The sequence below is a fragment of the Phoenix dactylifera genome, chromosome 2, assembly GCF_009389715.1.
Source record: "Phoenix dactylifera cultivar Barhee BC4 chromosome 2, palm_55x_up_171113_PBpolish2nd_filt_p, whole genome shotgun sequence".
Taxonomy (NCBI): domain Eukaryota; kingdom Viridiplantae; phylum Streptophyta; class Magnoliopsida; order Arecales; family Arecaceae; genus Phoenix; species Phoenix dactylifera.
This window is the reverse complement of record NC_052393.1, coordinates 4,818,826-4,837,719: the sequence shown is the minus strand read 5'-3', so window position 1 is coordinate 4,837,719 and position 18,894 is coordinate 4,818,826. Positions and strand designations below refer to the sequence as shown.

Here is an 18,894-nt window from a genome sequence, read left to right as displayed (position 1 = left end):
ACTCATCAGTGGTTATTGACTGGCTCCGAGGGGCGGATCGGTTTGGGGATGGTCACCCTCTCATCCGGGAGACCCGTAGGATGATCCAGTTGATGGGTGATTGTCAGATTGGACACGTGTTTAGAGAGGCGAACAGGTCAGCTGATTGGGTCGCCTCCTTTGTTGCCCGGCACTCTGGAGACTTTCTCTGGACGGAGGCATCAGACGTCCTTCATCCTTTGTATCTTTTACTTTCTCGTGATATGGCTGGTTGTAATCACGTTAGATTTATATGAAATGAGTAGCCGTTTTACCAAAAAAAAAAAAAAAGGCTAGCTAGAAGAAATTAGTAGAATTTCTTGGCCTTATATGGGTATCCAAGCATAATGGATGTGGGACTAAATATATACCCGCATGGGCTATCACATACTCCTCTTATTTAAGCCTTTGTCTTCGCTGGGCTAAGGATCCGAAGTCAAATCAAATCTAATCATAAACACCATGATCAACCTGCACAACCCTAATGCCTCGCAGTACAATCTCTTAGTCATACATGGGCCATAGACCAGGTCCACTTTATATCATTGATAATTACCTATGATCTCATCCAAAAAGGCTAGTTGGAAAGTATTATATCCCTTGGTCCTATATAAGTATTCAGGATCTTCTCAGTGCATAGCCAATATTGGACTGAAAACATGCTTGCATAGGCTCTCATATTCTCCCTTTTTTTAAGCCTTGATTTCCTCCTCAAGCTAAGGGTTCCAATTCAATCAAATTCATTCACAAATACCATGATCAATAGTCAGCCCAGAAGAGCTTGTGGCTTGTGCTAAAGTGTCTTTTAGTCTAGCCTATGGGGAAGGTGCACTCTGATATCATTTGTAACGATTCAGGATCTCAGCAAAAAAGGCTAGTTAAAAGGTATTAATTGGATTATTTGGTCATGTATAAGTACAAAACATCTTCTTAGCGTACAATCTATGTGGGACTAAACATATGCCTATATGGGTCCTAGCATATTGTAACAATATAGGACTTTTTCCTAAAAGGCTAGCTAGAAAGTAATATTTGGGTTCCTCAATCATGTATAAGTATTCAAGATCTTCCCGGTGGATAACTAATGGACGAAGTACACACTCGCACGAAATCTTGTATACCTTTCTGTTTAAGCTTTGGCATCCTTGCAGGACCAAGGCTCCAAATCCAATCACAATCACCATGATTGCCCTGTGGTCAACCCCAATAACCCCTAGTTACACAAGTGCGATAGGTCAAGTCCTCTCATGACAACCTAGGTTCTCATCTAAAAAGGTTAGCTGGAAGGTATTATTTGGGCTCTTAGTTTTGTATAAAAACTTATAATCTTCCCAATGCAAAATCGATGTGGGACATGTGATCATCGTGATTAGCCTGTGGTCAACTCTAATGTCCCTTAGTCACATATGGGTAATGGGCTAGGTCTGCTTTGATACTATTTTCGTAACAACCCAAGTTCTCATCCAAAAATACTAGTGGGAAGGTATTATTTGGGTTCCTGGCTCAGCATGCAATCAATATGGGACTCATGCAGCCGCACAGGCTCTCACATATAATAACATGAATTGGGAAATTCCTTAGTTAGTGGCTCAATGCTTAGTGTGTTAATAGGTTAAAGCTGGGCACTAGTGGCCAATTTATGTTCTGTATAATTTTATATAGTAGCTCACCAACAAAAGTACATCTTGTATAATTTTTTTACTATCCAAAACTTTATTTTTGTTCCAATATTCATTATGTTGTTCTAATGGAAATTATAAATTCATTACCTAGGAATTGAAGTCCTACTTAAGTTGGTTTTTTGTTGTTGGTTGTGTTGATCTCTGGTTGGGGTTAGTGTATACAACATCAGAGGTTGCTCTCATTTTCTTTTTTGAGGGTGGTATGCTTGTCATCCAGGGTCTTATTGCAGTTCTCTATGTAAATAGATTATTGGGCAATTTTGATTATAGGCCAATTCATTCTTTCACTAACTAGATTGTTTGTCCATAGGTTGCATATATCCTACATCCGTGAAGCCAGGAAAGCAGAAAAGGCCATCATCCATGACAAATCATTGGAGTTAATCAAACATAATGCGGATAAAATCAGAGAAAGAGATTTATCACAGCCTCCTGGCATGCTCTTTGGGAAACAGGTGCTTGATAAGAGGTTTGATCTTATATCTAAGCGTATCAAATCATTCTCCTCTACATGGGATGATTTTGCTGGTAAGCATATTCACTTTGATTCCTCTGATGAAGACAAGAACGACAGTGACGATGATGGTCAAGATGATTTGAGTAAATGCCAACATCAAAATTCTACGCACAATAAGGACAGCGGCAAGCGTGTGAGTAGCTGTCCATATCCATCCACTACCGAAGAGATGGTACGGCTTGGGCTGAAATTTGAAGCAGGTGACAGAGTCTCTCCTGGTAATGGAAAATTAATGGAGAATGGAAGTAAAAAGTCTTCTGGCAAGAAACGGAAATTTGAGGGAAAAACTGGTGATGGTAGTTCTTCATGCAAACTATCCAAAAAAGAACAATTCATTAACTTGGAAGATCAGAAAAATTCACACGATCTTACTTTCACTGGTGACAACATGGAGAAGTTCATTACAACATGGAAAGAGGCTTGCCGGGAACATTCTATTGAAAAGGTAAGCCTACTTTATTTTGAAATTCATGATTTCAGATGTTATGTGATCTGAAGGAGTGTAGATTGGCGGAAATTATTATAGGATGACCAACCAATTACATTTCTTTTGTTCTCTAATCTTGTTTGGATAAGCAAGTGCTATCTTTTAAACATGTGGCATGTGTCTCAGTACATATTTGGCATTGTTGTTGGTCATGCCAGCAGTTTGAACTTCTCATGTTTTGCCATGCCCTTTGAGTTCTGCTTCCTCCTCCTCCTCTTCTTCTTCTTCTGGAATTGTTCTGTTGAGCATTTAGTCTGGTCCTAAATCTATCTTTGTTGTTTAAAATATTATGCAGGTCCTTGACATGATGGTGAACTTCTATGCAGCAACAATTAAACAGAAGAAAAGGATAAGGAAGATTTTCTTATCATACCCTGGCATTGGGTTATTAAATGTTGCTGTGAGTTTCTCTTCCTTGACATGTTAACAATTGTCCTTGTGTACATTTTCAGCATTTGTCTTTTCTAAATCATGGAGGAAAATTTACTCTTTAGGGAACTTCACATTTTTGTTTTACAATTAGTGGATTTTTGCTGCCTTTGTTTCAAAGATGAACTATGATTTTTTCCAGCCTTTCTTGTTTCTGCTAGTTTGAGTCCTTTTGTCTTGCTATAGGGACCTGGTATTCTGACTTGCGTTTTCTGGTGGGCATTGCATGATTTAAGCATGTCAACATGGAAATGCAACTTAGCGATCTTTATTTGTAATGATGATACCGAGTTGATCAATTCTGAAACATGCATTTATCTTTCACATTTTGGTCAATTGATTGCGTATCTGTTAACATGGAAATGAAACCTAGCGATCTTTATTTGTAATGATGATACTGAGTTGATCTATTCTGAAACATGCATTATCTTTCACATTTTGGTCAATTGATTGCATATCTGTAGGCATCCTACGTTGCTCACACTCCATCAAAATCCCTCAATCTCCTTTTGTTAACCAACTTTCTCTCCCATGATATTTGGTGCTTTCATTTTGTTGAAAAGAAAATCACTATGCAACCAATGTGAGATCATAATTCTTTAGTTGAACTCCGATTCGCTGGAGCTATGTTAATTTTAATCCTAAGCAGGTAATATGATTTATATGTTTTCTTGTGGTGGACTTGTAATTTGATGGGCTTGATACAGTATCTCGCATAATGGAGCTGAAGGGGTTGGGGTAAGAAGGCAGGAGAGGGGAAGGTTACTGAGGTTACTTGTTAGATTCAGGAGCAGAAGAAACCGATGGTCACAAAATGAATTTTAATGTCAAGTAAAGAATTTTGTCGCTCTAGTGCTTAAGCTTGATTTGGAACTTAACCCATATTTTGTTGCAGCGAGACTTCTCCACTTATGTGTCATGGTAAACTGGATTGCTGAAATCCTTCTGTTCCCACCTTGCCTTCAAATATTTAACTGGGACTCCATGTCACGGGTTCAGGGAGAAGAAAATTAGCCTGCTGACTGGTTAGCTGCCCTGGTGAACTCCTACTAGATGTATGTATTCGTGATTTCCTTTCTGAGTTGCTTCAGTTACCAAGGTAATGTTATGAATAGTATTTTTCATAGGTTTTGAGTAAGACTGGTCTTGTGGGACGGGGCCGTTTCGGTTTTTATGTGGAGCAATACGCATCACCATTCCACCCTGCCCTGACTCTTGGGTCAGGGGATGTCTTGGGACATTAGGTGATGATGGGACATTCTTTCCAATACTTGGAATGGTGCCGCATCCCTATGTCCTGAGGGACGTCCTCCTAGTACTTGAATCCTTGGTTTTGAGCCACCCAAACCGAACACCCCCCCGCCTCCCACCCCACCCACCCACCCACCCGAAAGAGAAAAAAAGGAGTTAGACAGGAAACTTAATTTTAGTCATGCAAGACTAGTAATTACCAACAAGATTAATGAAGATCGCTTCATGACTATTTCAATATTTTTTACGAAATGAAATGTTGGGTTTGCTTGTTGTGAAGTCGAGGAAAATCTGTATTTGATTTGGTTCAAAATGGCCCTTTTTTACTTCAAGTCAGGGAAATCTAGCCACTCTCCTTTTCTCTGCACAACAGACAATGTGACAAACGGTGTTTACATGAAATTGAACTCATTTCCTACGATGCTTTCAGTTTCAAGTCTTTTAAGGTGAAACCTGATGTTGTTGTGATACCCCTTTGAGATTTCGCCAACTGAAATAAGTTTGAAAGCAGATAGTTGATTTTGGCTCGTGTTTGTGTTTTGATTAGTTAATTAATCAAACATATTTTTCTGGTGGAGAAGGCAATTTATAAAGTTCTTGGAAGCCTTGGCAACTGGTGAAGCTCCTCTTCTCAAAGAATTGCAATTTACATAACATGTTCAAGATGGAGAATGCATCTGGTCTTGTAAGCAAAAAATTTGCTTTAATAAAAATTGCAAAAAAAATTAAAAAAGAATCTGTTCTTGCAATGTTTTTCTTGATGATTGGTACCACCCTCTTCCTCTTCCCCCCAAAAAAAATCTTACAATATATAGCTGAATTTAATTTGGTGGGGGGGGGGGGGGGGGGGGGGGGGGCGTAAGTCTAACTGTGTTTGGGTCTGAAGACGAACTTGGGATTGTGAAATTAGCTTGCAAAGTTTCGTGATTTGGGGGCCTGGTGTAAACCAGGCTTTTGTTTGCGTCACAAGCCTTCTTTTATCTTATTCTCGCCATGAAGTGATATGATAATCTTGGGCAAGTAAACAAATTATTTTCTAATTGTCAAGCAAATGTCTTGGTGTCATTTATTGAAAGTAAATCTCCATTTGCAGTCTCATGTACTGGGCAAACAATATTGCGCATTGCTTCATTTATCGTCATCTATTCTCATAGCCACAGAAAATTATATGTCAACCTGCAAATTTTTTGTTGGCTCTCTATTATGCATAATGATTCCTGGGCTTGTTGTGCCGTGGTAATTCCTGTGTTTTATATATTTGAGAAATCTAGTAATGCTCTTTTACATGATGTGGGATTTTTTCTCCTCCTTTTTTTCCTTTTTTTTTTAATTTCAGTTTTCATCTATTCATCATTTGTTCACACTCATACTTGCTTAGCCAGAACTTGGAAAACATACACAACTATATAGATTTGTAATTGTTGATTGGTTTGTGATAAATGCAGGTGACATCTATTAAGTGTGGAATGCTCGATAGCTTTTATGATGCCTTCCAAGCTATTGCTGAATGTGGATTCACTGGCCCAGATTCTGCCCCCTCTATTGAGATAATAGAAACTGGGCCTTCAATTAAAGAAAATACCATATCTAGTACTAAAGGGGGTGCTGGTGAACTTGGTTACAGTAAGTAATTTTTTTTATCTTCCTCTCAGTGTCTCCCATGTAGTAAATCTTTATCGGCTTTCCTCAAAGAGCAAGAATAAGATATTATTACAAGTTCCATTTTGCAGAAAATTGGTCTGTTGGCCTCCTTTGCCCTTATTCTTCACTTTTTTGTTCAGATGACAGAATTACTCTATGTATTATTCTTTCTGATACATGTTGACTTAGGAAAGTTTGGATGAAGTATGTAAGAACATTAACTGAGATTTTCTCTAGCATTTCATTTTTAGGTTTGTGTGTCCTTTGGTGATGCTCTGACCGCCATGCATATTTCGATCGATATTGTGAATTGTATTTACTGCATTTCTTATTCTGTATACAAGATAATCAAATTTCTGAACTATGAGATAGCGTAAATCAAGGATTTAAGTGCAAGTTCCAGTGGGTGCATGCACTGTTCTGGCACATGTACCTCATCAGACCAAAATTTTAGAATTAAAATTTAAAATATGCTAATGAAATGCAAAATAAGTGTCATGCTAAACTGTGACAGGTGATGGTACTGACCTGGCATGGGCCACACTTGAAACCTTGCTGTGAATATTCCCTTCTAAATTGACCTTGTATGCATTCATGTCACAATTGTAATTTTTCTTGAACCCTCATGTTTCCAACACATCTTGCAGGTGTCACTGTAGATGATATCATTAAGAAGGTTGGTGATTATTTCAAGTTTGATGAACTCATGCCAAGAGTAGAAGATTTGCCTTCAGAGAGAAAGCTTTCATCGTTGAAGAAGTTTCATGATTGTGATATCTGGTTGACAAATCAATTTTCTGTTAAGGAGTTCAGTTCCCTCGGTTATGGTGATTTCTTTGAGTTTTTAGAGAAATATGCTTCTGCCCTTCCCAATGAATTACATAGTTTCTTAAGTGGGGGATTCTGTGATCCACCTTGCTTGGAGGTCTCTATGCTTCAGCAACAGCTAGGAGTTCTGCTATGTCAAACTGAGAGTAACTGGATTGACAATGGTGTTATAACCAAGCATGATGTTTCCATGCTTCTTAAGAAACAATTTCCGACGATCAGCTTCCAAATTGTTGGAAGCGAACCCGAGAAATGCTTTGTAGATCTTATTAAAAGGCAGAAGGAAAGTGATAATTCAAATTGTATTCTTTTCTCAACCACATTGTTGGGGAAACGATGGACTGGAAACTTGTTGGATTGCAGTAAGAAATCTTCATTAGAATATGCAGGGTTAATAAATGAGGCAGGTCAAAATTCTTTTCCTTTTGGAACTGTTTCTTCCAAAGATGCCATTGAATGCTTACTTAAGGCTCCAATGTTATCAGATCTACGGTCTTGGTCACAATGGGATCTTGTATATGGACCCTCGCTTGGCCACCTTGTAGAGTGGCTGTTAAATGAAGTCCACAATAATGAATTATTGTGTATAGTCACAGTGGATGGAAAAATAATCAGGGTTGATCCTTCAGCTACTGTTGATGAATATTTAGAGGCTTTGATTCAATGTTCTTCATTACAAGCAGCAGTTAAATTGTTATCCTTGTTGTCTTTATATGGAGGTACATGCAAGGCTCCTGTATCCCTTCTAAAGTGCTATACGCAGCGTGCAATTGATGTCATAATAAGAAATTCTAGTGATGTGACAGAAGAAAACACAACTGCTGGGAGTTTGATGCCTAAGAGTCCACTGCATGGTCTAGCCCCATTTGATAAGGTCTCTAATGGTGATCTTCTTTCAGGTAATCCTCAAGGAACTTCTGAAGCCATTTATCGAGGGACTACACTGTGCAAAAGCTTATCTAGAACTAATAAAACAATCACTTTTGTAGCAAGCTTTATTGTTGAATGTCTTGGCCATTTGCCTTCAGAAATCTGGAGTTTTGCAGCCGATGTATTGGTTTCAGGACTTCAATGCTTTACCAAAAATGCTCCTTTGGTCATCTTGGATGGATGTAATAAAACTGATCAACGTCTCATGCTTCATGACATTGGATTGTCACTTGGAATAACAGAATGGATTGAAGATTACCATGCATTCCATTCTGCAGCAGCTAGTGGCTCTTGGATTGTCCGTGAAACTTCTTGTACCCTATCTTCTGCTTCAGGCATGGAGTGGAAACAAGCACCAGATATATCAGAGAAACCTGCCACTGACACTCATGAGATGTTAGTCAGTGCTGTGACTGATGCTGCTCTGTCCAATGAGAGTAATGAAACCTATGGGCAAGTTAGAGGAAAGAAAAATGCTCATGTAGCAGGTGGACACCATAAAGAATTTGTTCATACCTGCGAAAGGGAAGTTCTTGCTGAGGTAACTAGTGAGAATTTGGGTGTCTCAGAAAATAAAGAAGTTCAAGATGCAAACCTTATTATTGAATCCATTCGATGTGAAGAATTTGGTCTGAACCCAAATCTCAGTTACACTGAAAGTTGCTTGCTAAAGAAACAGCATGCTCGCCTTGGAAGAGCACTTCATTGTCTTTCACAAGAACTATATTCACAGGATTCACATCTTCTTCTTGAGCTTGTAAGAATCTGTGACATTTTTCTTACTGAATGCTATGGAAAAAATGGCTTTGCATGATACTAGTTATTGAAATTAATGTTACGAAACACATCCTCTTGAACTTGTAGTAGTGACCACATTTTCTTATAATGATAAAGAAAAATGTACTTGCATTATTATGGCCCATGGAGTCAAGGATATGAATAGCTTGAGGGGGTATGGATGTCTGATTGGTGATATTCTTATGCTTAGTTATTCTGATTTTCAGTATATGATGAAAGTATAGCCTGAAATCATCTTTATCATTCTGGCAATTTACTTTTAGAGCAAAGTCTGCCGAACCGGTACCGGAACCTATACTGGTCAGCGGGCGAGTCGGTACGATACCAGTTCAGTATCGTACTGATACATAGTATGCTTGGGCGTGCCGGTATCGAACGAGTTAAGTTTGTCAAGTTTGATTAATTGGCAACCATTTTTTTTTAACTTTTTCAATAATTTTAAGTATAATTTGATATTTTTTGATGTTTCTTGATCCCGGTACAACCTAAATGATGCATCTTGTTGTTTTAAAGTGATACAAAACATAAAATGATTAGTGAGATGTTGCATGCTATAAGTATCCACATGAAATATTCTAAAATCAACTAGTAAGGTGGAAAATATAAAATAATACAATCAGTTATATATATTTAAAGTATAATATATATACCGATATCTAAAATCTCGTCAAGTAGCGTTGCCTCTCGTAGATATCCGGGTCATTAGCATAGTCAGGAGGCACATCATCGTATAGATATCCATATATCTACAATATATCATAAAATCAAAGCCAAAACCAATTTTCAAGGTATTTTTTGGTGTCCAAAAAAAAAGAGAAAATGAAATAAGGAAGAGGAAGCATATCTTATTTAGGGTTGGATCCTCCTTCAATTGTGCCGAATCAACATATTTTTCGCCGTGGAGAAGGGGAGAGGAGTATTCGGGTAGGTTGGGAAGGCTTGAGAAACTTCTTGGGCTTTCCCAATCATCCTTTAAAACAAATGGAAGAGAGAGGAAGGGGGCCGGTTCGGAACCGGTCCGACTCTGTGCGAACCAGACGGTTCACACTAGTTCCGCATGGAACCGGCCAGTTTGGACTGAGTCCGGGCGGTTCGCGACCGGTTCCGGCCGGTTCCTATCGGTTCCGGCCGGTTCGGAACCGGTTCCGGCCGGTTCGGAGCTCGTTCCGAAAAAAAGAGGTGAACCGACCTAGTCCCCCACTGGGTCAGCTCGTTATAGGCGGAACCAGGTGGTTCGGCCCGGTTCGGCAGACAGTGCTTTGGAGATTGCTTAGTTTGATCCTTTTAGTGGGTTTTAATGCCTTGCACTTTTATTCCTTTGTAATCTAGTTTTTACCTTGATTGTGGGCAAACATCGTTATGAAAATATGCCATTTTTCCTGTTAAGAATATTTTGCTGTACTGTGAAAGAAAAAAAATGATGCATGACTTTATGCTTCATGATTCCCTTGTAGTTGGACTTCATAATTGATATTTGAGATGCCTTTTATTCGATTATTAGGTCTGTGTTTTCTCTAGATTAACATGGGCATTCCTTGGATGTTGTTATCTATTTATTATTTATGTCCTTCCCATAGAAAGAAGAAGTTAGCTTGTGAGATGGTATTTACATTTTGTTCTTTCTGGTTAATATGTTCATTATTATCTCTTGATAGATTTTGAATTGTTCTGCTGTTATTCACCTAGGCTATCATATCTATCTATGAAGACAATAACTTTCTGACATTGTTCTGTTGTACACCAGGTGCAAAATGCAGATGACAACATTTACCCGGAGCATGTGGATCCAACAATAGTTTTCATTGTGCAAGATACTGGTATTGTTATTTTAAACAATGAACAGGGGTTCTCTGCTCAGAACATCAGAGCGCTTTGTGATATTGGAAAATCAACAAAGAAAGGATCAGGTGCAGGATATATTGGGCATAAGGGCATTGGATTCAAATCAGTATTTCGGGTAGGCCTGAAGAAGCTGCTTTATCCAGCACCATCATACTCTGTCATGTCATCTTCTTTGTTATTGTTTATTTGTTTTTTCCCCCTTTCACGTTGCCTATTGCTTGTATTGTATTCACATGCTATGCATTCTGACATTGATTACAGATATAGCTGAAAGGACAGAAAGTTGGAAAATGACGTACTTGAGGTGGGGAAGTAGAGGAAGGGAGAAGAGAGAGAAGCAATGTTTGGGAAAGTTGGAGATGGTGAGATGAGTTATAGGGTTTTACATGGAGGGCATTAAGATAATCCTAGAGTTTAAACAAACTGCACCAGTGTTTGGCAAACTTGGCTGCACCTTTGTGGGGCCAATGCTGGGGACGTTTATTGATGGGCCCTGTTTGGTCGGTCTTGGCCTGGCATGATGGAGCCTAGCCTGAGTCCTAGTACTCCTTTCTTTGGGCCTGCTTAGGATCCATTTACAAGGTAGGGGGTAGTAGCTGGAGGAGTGTTGTGAGAGTCTAAGAAGGCAGGGAGGGGAATAGTAGAAGGGAGATGTTGGCATGATGCCAACAAAAAATAACCTTTTTCCAATGAATCCGAAAGGTATGTCCTAGATTTTGGGAAATGGTAGAGATGTTTGAAAAGTGAAATTTACATTGGTTACATTTCAGATTTGTTTATTTTAGTGTAATTGCAATGACTAATGGATGTGGGTTCTTTTGGGTAATTTTTTTGCTTTTCTCATGTTGATGAATTGAACTACACTTTGATCATTTTGTATGCATTTTCTTGTTGGAACGGAGAGGTTGGCTGAAGTGAGTGAGGAGATTGTTTTAAAGTGGGTTGGTAGCTGTTCTGTGGAAAGTGACTTATTCTAAAAATTTTGAGAGGTCACTTTGTTGATGTTATGGGTGGTTACGTAGGAAGGATACATCCATTGCATATGTCCAGTGGCTATCTAAACTATTGAAAGTTGCTCACTTTTTTAAGTTTCACGACCACTGGCACAGGAACAAACATTTTGTGCTGCTTGAGATGACATGTTTCCAAGAAAAACCTTGTCTCAGCTACAAAAAATTGTTGTCTTGCGGCATAAAACTTCTGCTTAAGAGGCTAAATTCCTTGTTATTATTCCCCATATAGTTGACAGTTGCTATGTATCTATTGCTTGTATGTGCTAACGCGATCTTCATCAAATAAGGCATCATTTTGCTTGTGAGTGTTGTTTTGCTGCACAACTGTAATCTATGGTTTTTAAGGAAAGGATCCATCACAATTTTATGTCAAGGCTAGGTCAGGCTCACCATATTATCTTGATGTTGCTAATTTTTCACTTGAGAAATTTTTCTTAGATAATTATTCTTCCATACAGCATGGATTTTCTCCTCTCTTTTATTTTTGATTTTAGTGCTCCTATTGGAACATCTATGATATGTTCATCATTAATTAGGTAGCTAACTATCGTCCATGACATGATCTTTTTCATGTTTTCATCATGATGCTATGTAATTTAATCATCTCTGTCAACTTTTAGCATATCCTTTGTGAGAGCTTAAGATAAAATTAATGATTGGAAAAGGCTTCTTCTCCATTGATAAGGGCAGGAGATGTGATGGATTAGGTTATAATGATCTACTTTTAGTAGATGCACTATCATTGTGGCATCAACTTCTCAATTCTTGGGACAACTGAATCAAAACTTGCCATAATATGTCTTAAAATTTGCACTCAAAATCTTGACAGGCTTCTTATTTTCATTCCACCCGATGCAGAGATGTATAGTGTCAAAAATGCAAGTGATGGGTGCCTACTGACTTGAGAAAAATATTGAAGGTAGGAAAGATAAAGTATTCAGTACATAAATAACCATTGTTTATCAATGATTGAATCAAGTTTATTTATGAAAGAAGACTTGCTTCGTCATAACAAGCACCAGCCTTTGACCCAATCTATACTATATTTCAAAGAGACAGTCTTCAATGTTGGAATATTCTCCTATAGATTTCATATGTGTACTTTTTGGATAAAAATACTATTTACTCATTTGCTAATACCTGCCAAATCTTAATATTTGTTGGTTTCATAGGCTTCATTTAGAAAGAATCTAATCAAATCTCTCTCATATTCATGTATCTCAGTCAACATGGATTAGTATCTTATTGCCCTTGTATCAATTATTCCTATCCTTATATGGAAAAAAATCAAATATTTATGTCCTTTCTTTTTTTATGGTCCACTGTTTATTAAGCTTTTCTGTTCTGTTATCCCATTAAGGAAAACAACTGAACAAGAGTTATTGAAGATGAACCATAGTTGGAACAACTTTCAATCTTTTTGAGTTATAGCTATTGATAGAATTATGAAAACTTAGAGATAAAAAACTGTTAAGATGCATTTTTACGCCACTTTTTGGGTGTACAATAGCACTTAATTGTCTAATGACAATCTAAAGGAATGAGAGATAATAAATCCGTAATTTTTTACCTAGAGTTACACTCATTGAAATTCTGAAAAATTTGAAGATGGATCAAAAAGTTCTGGGCATAAGGATGATTAAAGTTCAAATTTGGGAATTCCACTATTCTAGGGGTTCTATCTACTTGAAAAATTCTCTTCTTCCTTTTCCTTCACAAATCTTACAAAATGTCCTAAATTCTCCTAAACCACTGGACTAGATATTTAAAAGATTTGACTATCTCTTGATCTTTTTCTCAACCACCAAGCCAAATGCTTCTAATCATCACAAGCATGCAAATGCGAAATGAATGATTAAATGACCAAAAAACACATAATTGCTCATATATACAATGTGGTCTTGTAAGTCAGTTTCATGTTCTGAACCAAATTGAGAAGTTTCAGTTTTTTGTTTCGGAGTTACTGCCAGTATTTGACACCATGAGAATAACCGATGCGAATGCTAATATGCTTAAGCGTCAGTTGTTTGTTAACTGTATGAGATTTTCTTTTCAATTCTTTCACCTTGATGACTTCTTCCCCATTATTTGTCTATATTTTAGTATCACTCTGTATTTGTGAAAATGCACTCTGTGCACGCTCTAAAAGATCATATCAACCAATAAAGCATGTTGAGTGATTGATTATCTTTCTATATGATGTATGGAGAATGATTTAGACTTACCATTTAGATATGCTGTGCGACAAATGGAGTGGAGTTGTGTTCTTGAAGTAAGGTCCGCCGTACCGGTACTGGTCGGCGTACCGGTGGCGGCCCGGACCGGTACGTACCGGTCCTATATCGGTTCCGTACCGGTTCTCCAACGATAAGCTACCAGTACCGGATTCCACGCTGATCTGGTACCGGCCCGTACCGGCCGGTACGGATCGGTACGGCAGACCATGTCTTGAAGTGTTGTGTGAGGTATGTTGATGAGTTTCATAGACAAGTTATACCTAAATCATGATTTTAAGTATTGCATGTGATAAAGTGATTGGCAATCAGGAGTCAACATGTATGAGGTAAGGATTATAGAGTTGAGATGGGCAAGAAGGTTGATTGGATTTGTGGGGAATCATGGAAAAATAAGGTGAAAAGAGTATATAAAAGGAAGCTTAGGTGTTCCAAATAGAAGATAAAAGTCCTAGACAGGTGACTGAAATAGCATCATCTTGTGCAGCAAAGGTTAGAGGAGCTTTCGCTAAGGAGACTTTTGTAGAAATGTACTGAAGCATCTGAGGTGAGGAGGGAGATCCAAAAGCTCTGCAATAATTGATTTGTGAAGCTTGTTGATGGAGGATATAGTCCTTGATTGGAATTTATCACCTAGAAGGCTCACTTGATGACAATGATATATACGGACTAGGGTTTGTCAAAAGATTATTCGAATGATGATTCCTAGTAAAATATTTTTAAGTGATAATTTAATTTTATGATAAAATATTACTATGTGTTTGGTTGAGTTATTGGAGATAAATGAGTTGACAGCTTATTGCTACATAATTGTTGAATGCTAGTTAATTGCTCAATGATATCTTGTGTCATTGGATCATTTACTTCTATCTTTTGGTACCCTTTCCTTGCCCTTCATTTGTTAGCGTGCTCAGGAGCCTTCATCTTTCTTATTCGTAACATGCTAAAAATAATATCCATTTTTTTTTATTTTGAAGATATATTTTGTATTCTGCTCTTCTGAATGTATGACTGAAATTGCACATCAGGTTACTGATGCCCCCGAGATCCATTCAAATGGTTTTCATGTGAAGTTTGATATCACTGAAGGTCAAATTGGTTTTGTTCTGCCAAATGTGATTTCTCCTTGTGATATTGATATGTTTAGAAGGCTTGTATCTGATGAGGAATATCAAACTGATAGTAATTCATGGAACACCTGTATTCTGCTTCCCTTCAGGGCTAAAATTCGAGAAGGGACAGGTATAAACTCCCTCGTATCCTTGTTTTCAGATCTTCATCCATCTTTGTTACTATTCCTGCACCGGCTTCGGTGTATAAAGTTTAAGAATATGCTTAATGATGAGCTTCTTGTTATGAGGAGAGAGACTCTAGGTGATGGCATTGTAAGGGTTTCTCATGGTAAAGAGACAATGAGTTGGTTAGTAATAAGTAAAAAGCTGGAAGCTCAGTTTATTCGTCATGATGTACAAACTACAGAAATTGCCATGGCCTTCACACTGCAGGAGTCTGAAAATGGAGAATACAAGCCTCATCTAAGTCAACAGCCAGTTTTTGCTTTTCTTCCTCTAAGGAACTACGGTTTGAAATTTATTCTTCAAGGAGATTTTGTTTTACCCTCTTCAAGAGAAGAAGTAGATGGAGATAGTGCCTGGAACCAGTGGTTGTTGTCAGAGTTTCCTGCTTTATTTTTTAGTGCAAAACAATACTTTTGTTCCCTTCCTTGCTTTCAGAAAAATCCAGGGAAAGCTGTGACAGCTTATATGAGTTTTATACCACTTGTTGGGGAGGTTCATGGGTTCTTCTTTCATCTTTCTCACATGATCATATCTAAATTGCGTATGTCAAACTGCTTGCTTTTGGATGGTCCTGAGCTGAAATGGGTTCTTCCATGCAGAGTATTAAGACATTGGAACGAGCAGGCTCGCATGCTATTATCTGATAACTTACTTCATAAGCATCTTGGCGTTGGTTATATGAACAGGGATATTATACTGTCTGATGCATTATCAAAGGCTCTTGGTGTCCAGGATTATGGACCCAAAGTTTTAACTGAGATCATATCATCTATATGTCGCACCAGTGATGAAATTAAGTTGTTGGGCCTAGAGTGGCTATCTTCTTGGCTTATGACACTTTATTCAACATTGTCAGACCAGTCTTCTGGGTTTTCTTCTCTAAATGCTGGATTGGAATGTGATGTAATCAATCATCTGAGAAATATTCCATTCATTCCACTTTCAGATGGATCATACAGCTCAGTGTCTGATGGTCCAATATGGTTACCATGTGATATTATAAGTGTTGGATTTGAAGGCAAACATAGCCCGAAGGATTTTCCCAACCTATATGTCAAACTTCGAACGGTCAATCCTCTTCTTTTCTCTGCAGCATCTAGAAGTACGTACAACACAGAAGAGACAAGAGTAGACAACCTTATACAGATGCTACATAAAATGGGCGTGCAACAATTATCTGCACATGAAGTTATAAAAAGTCATGTTTTAGTTGCTTTATCTGATGATAAACAGGTTAGGAAAGATAGAAACATGATGATTGAATATTTGTCATTTGTTATGCTTCATCTTCAATATTCTTGTGCCAGTTGTCAGTCTGAGAAGACAAGCATAATCTTAGAATTAAGGAAAAAACCTGTATGTTTGACAAACCATGGTTTCAAGTGCCCAGATGATGAACCAATTCACTTTGGTAAGGAATATGGAAACCCTGTTGATATACACAAACTAATTGACACAATAGACATTAAATGGATCGAACTTGATGCTGCTTATTTGAAGCATCCTAGTATGCAATCACTATTGTTTGTAACGAAGAAGTGGAGGGAGTTTTTCCAGGAATTAGGTGTTACTGATTTTGTGCAAGTTACTCGTGTCGGAAAACATGTGCCAGAATATCCATGTACTACTTCCGGGGGTATGATTTGCGATGAAGAACTCATTGTTGCAGCACCATTTATCAATGACTGGGAGTCATCTGAGTTGGTTAGTATGTTATCTAATTTTTACTCCAAGAAATGTAGGGAAAAGTGTATCTATCTTCTGGAAGTACTTGATAAATTGTGGGATGATTGTTATAGTGTAAAAGCTAGAAATTACATCAGTTCTAAATCTACCGAAGACAAGAGGCCTATTAAGTTTTCATTAATAAAAAGTATTCAGAAGATCAAATGGGTAGCATCGAGTATGGATCAGGAACTTCACTATTCGAAAGATCTATTTTACAATTGTGAAGAAGTGCGTTCTATTTTGGGAAGCATGGCACCATATGCTGTTCCACAGGTCAGTCCTTCCCCTCAAATTCGGAAGAGTTGTATTGTATGAGACTTGTGGCCGCTTTTTTTAATCAATATTTGCAACAAATTGTTTATTAATTATGTATAATTTATTGCTTTCAAATTCCAGGTGAGTATTTCATTTTTTCTATATATTTTTATGATTCAAAAATTGATGTTTGTAATCATTTTATCTAAGGTTAGCAATACTGGTTTCGGTTCCCATACCAGTATCATATTGGTACAGTGTCAGTACAAGTCAATTCGGCATACCGACATTGGGTATGCGCCCACCACCCTTAGTATTGGTTCTGTACCAGCATGGTACAATATGTTCAATACAAGGGGTATGCGAACATTGATTTCACTATTTCCTGGTTACTGTGACCAGCTGTTGTCCTCATTCATATACATTTATTTTTTCTGGTGGGACTTGGTCTCCTATTTATCACCTCTCTCCTTGGTGCATGCATTGGAGAAAGCTTAGGATCTAGATGGTGTCATTTAACTTGTCTTTTTCCCATTAATATCTTGTATTATCATTACACAGGTGACTAGCAAATTGCTTTTGGAAGAGATTGGATTCAAGACTCAAGTATCATTTAGTGATGCCATAACACTTCTTCACTCATGGAGAATGTCCAAGGCACCTTTTATGGCAAGGTATCTTCTTTCAGAAAAAGAGTTCATTCTTCCTGCATCCAGATGTACTGTATTGCTCTTATGACCTGTACATTCTTCCTTTAGGTGTTCGCAATTTGTGATAAATGATAGAAAAACTTGTCTCATAAATAAAAGTAAAGGTTAGTAAAGATTCACCAACTCCACGGAATCAAACTGACGACTTACGATAGGAGGTTGCAGGAGATGGTAATTGGAATAAAGAAAAAGACGTGAAATAGTGATACAAGCAATTAAGAACCTATTTTTCTTGTAGAAAGAAGGTTTATTCATGAGTCTATAATCATCCTAAGGTATTTATGAAGAGAGATAGTGAATAGACAGAATGAATATACCAACTGTATTTATTGATTCAGGAATCAGATACATGTGATGTAGCATCTTAGAGGTAACTTTTTGAGGTTCCCAGAAAGGTGTACTTTTTGAAAGATATGCTGAGGGAGTAATTAGGTGAAGAAAGCAATTGCCTGAAGAATGGTGAGCTTTTAGTTGGGCTGGAGGTAGCAATAACCCTTTATACTTCTTATAAATGAATCATCTGCTGACTTCTTTAGAGGCTTCAAAATGGCATTTGTGGATGAAGCAAAGGATTTTTTTTTTTTTTTTAATTTGATGCAATGATATCATCACCTCTGATAGGATGGGAAAAGTATCACTCGAAAACAATATGGATGGTAGTGTTGTGTAAGTCATTTTGTCAGGAAATAAGGATAATTCAAATACATAATGATTAGCCATGTAGTAATAGTGCAAAAGTTCATGGTAATACTTGGAAGGGTTGAGTAAGAATGTGACTATTAAATGATTTAAAGTTGTACCAATCTAAAACGTTGTACATAATATTTCACAACTGTTGGGATAAGCAGGCATAAACATGAGATTGTATTCTGGTTGGTATAATAACCCTGTTCACTTACGGAGCGTAGATGGTGTGAGCAGTGAGTTGGTAAGTGTGCCACCAAACTATATAAGATAGTGATATGTGGAAATACATGACATACATAAACTTATTTACATGTTAAAACCACGCATCAATCTTATGGTGGATAATGCATGGAGTTTATAAAGGAGGAATAAGGACTGTCAAGTAGTTTGTGACTCAACAGAGAAGTTATAAAGGATAATTTGTGATCCTTCTATATTTTTCTGTTTCTAAATACAGAAAACAAGGAACAGATGTTCAACCATTCAGGTCCTTATTGTTTAACATCTAGAATCTTGTGATGAATGGCACTTTATCCTTAAAATTTT

The 18,894-nt window shown here is 37.6% G+C and overlaps 1 protein-coding gene across 2 annotated transcripts in view; it reads left to right on the top strand.

Moving 5' to 3' along the window:
- LOC103695617 (protein NO VEIN-like) overlaps positions 1-18,894 on the top strand; it is a 42,045-nt gene that overhangs the window by 6,720 nt on the left and 16,431 nt on the right. For both annotated transcript variants that reach the window (XM_008776986.3, XM_039118237.1), the window contains exons 3-9: positions 2,011-2,662; positions 3,000-3,104; positions 5,830-6,007; positions 6,673-8,540; positions 10,326-10,538; positions 14,699-16,969; positions 17,513-17,625. In XM_008776986.3, coding sequence (XP_008775208.3) covers positions 2,011-2,662; positions 3,000-3,104; positions 5,830-6,007; positions 6,673-8,540; positions 10,326-10,538; positions 14,699-16,969; positions 17,513-17,625 — 5,400 coding nt within the window. The remainder of the gene's footprint in view (positions 1-2,010; positions 2,663-2,999; positions 3,105-5,829; positions 6,008-6,672; positions 8,541-10,325; positions 10,539-14,698; positions 16,970-17,512; positions 17,626-18,894) is intronic.